Source organism: Penaeus monodon, chromosome 15, assembly GCF_015228065.2.
Source record: "Penaeus monodon isolate SGIC_2016 chromosome 15, NSTDA_Pmon_1, whole genome shotgun sequence".
In the NCBI taxonomy this organism is placed as follows: Eukaryota; Metazoa; Arthropoda; class Malacostraca; order Decapoda; family Penaeidae; genus Penaeus; species Penaeus monodon.
This window is the reverse complement of record NC_051400.1, coordinates 47,242,766-47,245,956: the sequence shown is the minus strand read 5'-3', so window position 1 is coordinate 47,245,956 and position 3,191 is coordinate 47,242,766. Positions and strand designations below refer to the sequence as shown.

General features: G+C 37.8%; 1 protein-coding gene across 1 annotated transcript in view; it reads left to right on the top strand.

Moving 5' to 3' along the window:
* Window positions 1–386: 386 nt before the first annotated feature.
* The window catches only part of LOC119582068, a gene marked incomplete at its 3' end in the record, with an annotated part of 4,768 nt that continues 1,963 nt past the window's right edge, over window positions 387–3,191 (top strand). Inside the window, 6 exon segments of the mRNA XM_037930308.1 lie at window positions 387–1,297; window positions 1,527–1,729; window positions 1,846–1,986; window positions 2,158–2,209; window positions 2,725–2,827; window positions 3,000–3,088. Coding sequence (XP_037786236.1) covers window positions 1,064–1,297; window positions 1,527–1,729; window positions 1,846–1,986; window positions 2,158–2,209; window positions 2,725–2,827; window positions 3,000–3,088 — 822 coding nt within the window.

Below are 3,191 nucleotides of genomic sequence, written 5' to 3'. Positions count from 1 at the left end.
TATTGATATCTTCTTATCTTCATTTATGGTATTGTCATGTGACTTCATTTATAATGTATAATTTAGGAATCAGTATCAATGTCTTTTTTGTCTAATACATACCTTTATATACAAGATTCAATCGTCTGACAGTCTTTATATGAAGAACACCATTTGAAAATATATTAATTGTAGTTGTTTGTCTTTACATGCTCTCTGTGTTTTTAGAAAGATGTCTTATGCAACACTGATTTTTCAGCCTGACATTACCTCTGCCAGGAGATAAGGAAGATCCAAGAATGGGAAACAGTTCCGTGAATTCTACCAGCCTCAGAAACCTTCTACAACTGCTACTCTGTCTCATCGTGCCCGAGCCCTCGTTTGAAAAAAAAAAAAAAAACCCTGATCTCACCTCTGTCTCCTTTACCTCTTGATGTCCCTCCCTCAGAATGTGTCAAGGAGAGGAAGGAGCATAACCAGGGTGGACACGGTGCCTTTGTAAATGAGAAGAGTGACTATATTCTTGAAGTGCCTAAAGATAAATATGTAAGTGGTGATTTATCACAGATGAGAGGAGAGGAACCTTCAGCAAGTGCAGCTAGAAATCTACCACATACACTAAAGTGTGATGGGGAAGAGCTTGTCTCTAAGAATATCAAATTAGATGCAGGAGAGATTCCCAGAACTCCAGATTGTGCCAGTGCCATTGCCAAAGATAATCTAGCAGCTTTCCTTACATCTCCTATCCTGCAAGTAGAAGGTGAGCGCATACCACATGGATCACCAGTTGTAGGTGGAGCTGCAACGTCAACACCAATAAAAGTATCAGGTTCTCAGGGTCTCAGGAAAGGCTCCATAGATATAGTAAGTCCAGCAGAGGCTGAAGACAAAAAGGAAACCCTCACTTCATATTCATACAAGGCAAGTGGGAATGAGTCTTCCTATGAGGTATACAGTGCACCCTCTGATAGTTGCTCTAGTGACCCAAATGTCCCTCCTTCCTGTGTTGACAATAACAATAGACCATTAGATAATAATAATAAAGGTTGTGCAAATGGAAATCTAGAAAATCAGTCTCAAGTCAATGTTAATCAGAAGAGTATTGGGGCCGGAAAACAGTGAAGGATCCTCAGGAACAGAAGACAAACCAGTAGTAAATAAAGAATATGAGAAGTCTGCAGTATGGCACTCAGGCCTTGAAGATGTTTGTGAAAGTAGTGCTCTTATTTCTCCTGAAGCTGAAGTTGCCAAGGCATCAGAAGTGCTGCTAAGACTTCGTGAAGGGTCAGAAAAGCAAGACACCAGTGTCAGTGAACAGGTAAGCACAGTTTTCACTGAAATAAAAAATAATGACGGTATGACACTAATTCAGATTAAAACTTAATTATATCAAATCCCTCGTTACTTTTTTTTTATTTGTAGACTTTTGAGACTTTAGTAGACATATATATATCCTCAACTTGGATTTTTTGTACTTATAGAAATCTTAGAAAAATATGTCAAAGCAAATTTAAGAAGATTCTAAAGAAAGGCTTTTTAACCTCCAGATTCGTGAACTTGAAACACTAAAACAACATTATTGCAATCTGGAAGATCAGATCTTCAGCCAGCCATTAGGAACAAAGAACATGGCTGCCCCAAAGGACAAGACCCAAGAAGATCAAGAAGCAAGGGAAGACAAAGAAAATGGACACCATGTTGAAAGACCCACTGATCTTCCACTAGACTCATCACTGTTACAGGAGGATAGGTGGGATAATGATAAATTGTTGATACATAACATTTGGTTTTATTGATGGAATGGCTATTTAATTACAGCAAATTACATCTGCATATGTGTTAGTGATCATATGTACTTTGTTTTAGATTGGCTCTCTTGATTGAACGTGAAGTCCAGAGGCGTGTACTAGAAGAAGTTGTGGCCCGAGAGAGTGCAGCACTAAGCTCAAGAACTAATGCCAGGAGGAATTATAGGTCTATGAGTACTTCAGTTGATCCTTGGAATCTGTAAGTGGTTGCTCTCGTTGTGCATATTTATTTTGTCAGGTAAATATTTTACGGGATGAGAGCATAGTTCATAATGGGTGTCGGTGAATGTTGCATACTATTCTCGTTAACCATTTCTTGTGAAGTTCATCTATCAGAGGCATATTCTAGTATTTGCTCTAACTATTGCAGAGGATTAAGAGTGCTCACTCCTTCAGAAGTGAGGCCATATACTTCAATGAGTGTAAGTGTCCCTTTTTACTTCTTTGTAGTCTGCAGTGTTTAAACATAGAAGTTTGTACATTCTTGTGCTTCTAGAGTGTTTAAAAGGGGTCATGTGATCATTTAACCTTAAAGAATAACATATAGCATTTGCTGTAATTACATCTGGCCATTAGCCAGAGCAAAATATGGTAAATTCATCTTATATTTTTCTTTCCACTTGTTTCTTAAAGTATTTTGTTTCTGATTTATTCTGTCTTGTGGTCACACATTGCACAGCATGATTATATTCAGATAAATGTGATACATGGGGCATTTTGTGTGTGTGTGTATGTACTTCCTGTAGGCATATGAAGCACAGAATGTTCTTGTCCTTCAAGGGTTAATATATATATGTTGTGGAGCCAATATACATTACAGTATGTGCATAATGATCTTGTATAGTCAGCAGTTGCTATGTTTGGTCGATTCAACATCCCATTTGGAACATTGATTATTTGTGTGATGTGTACAGTTTAGTTTGTATATACTTGGTAGGCTGGTTATGAGATGGAAGGGGAAGTTGGGAACCACCTTTATCAGAGTGCTACTTCTGCTGATGACTTGCTTCTAACTCCAGCACCTTTGCAGTCACCCATGAGTAAGTTTTGACTTCAGAAATATTAGCCTTTGTTGGTATTTTGTTTTGATACTTATATATTGAGGTAGCTACGTTGCATTATAGTCAGTCATTCTCTTCTCAATTCAGTTTTATTAAACTCGCTTGTATATGACTTGCCTGATTACCTATGATTTTCTTTTTTTTTCAACAGCTGACTATGATATGTCATGTGGGATATGTGTTTGCATACCTGGCTATGAAATGAGAGGAGCTGGATCTGCAGCACATTGGGAATATGAGGTATGGTGTAAATATAATGCCTTTGGTATATTGAAACTGCTTATAATAGGGATGTAATGTCATGGCTAGACTGACTGTCATGTGTGCAAGGTGGACAGTTGTT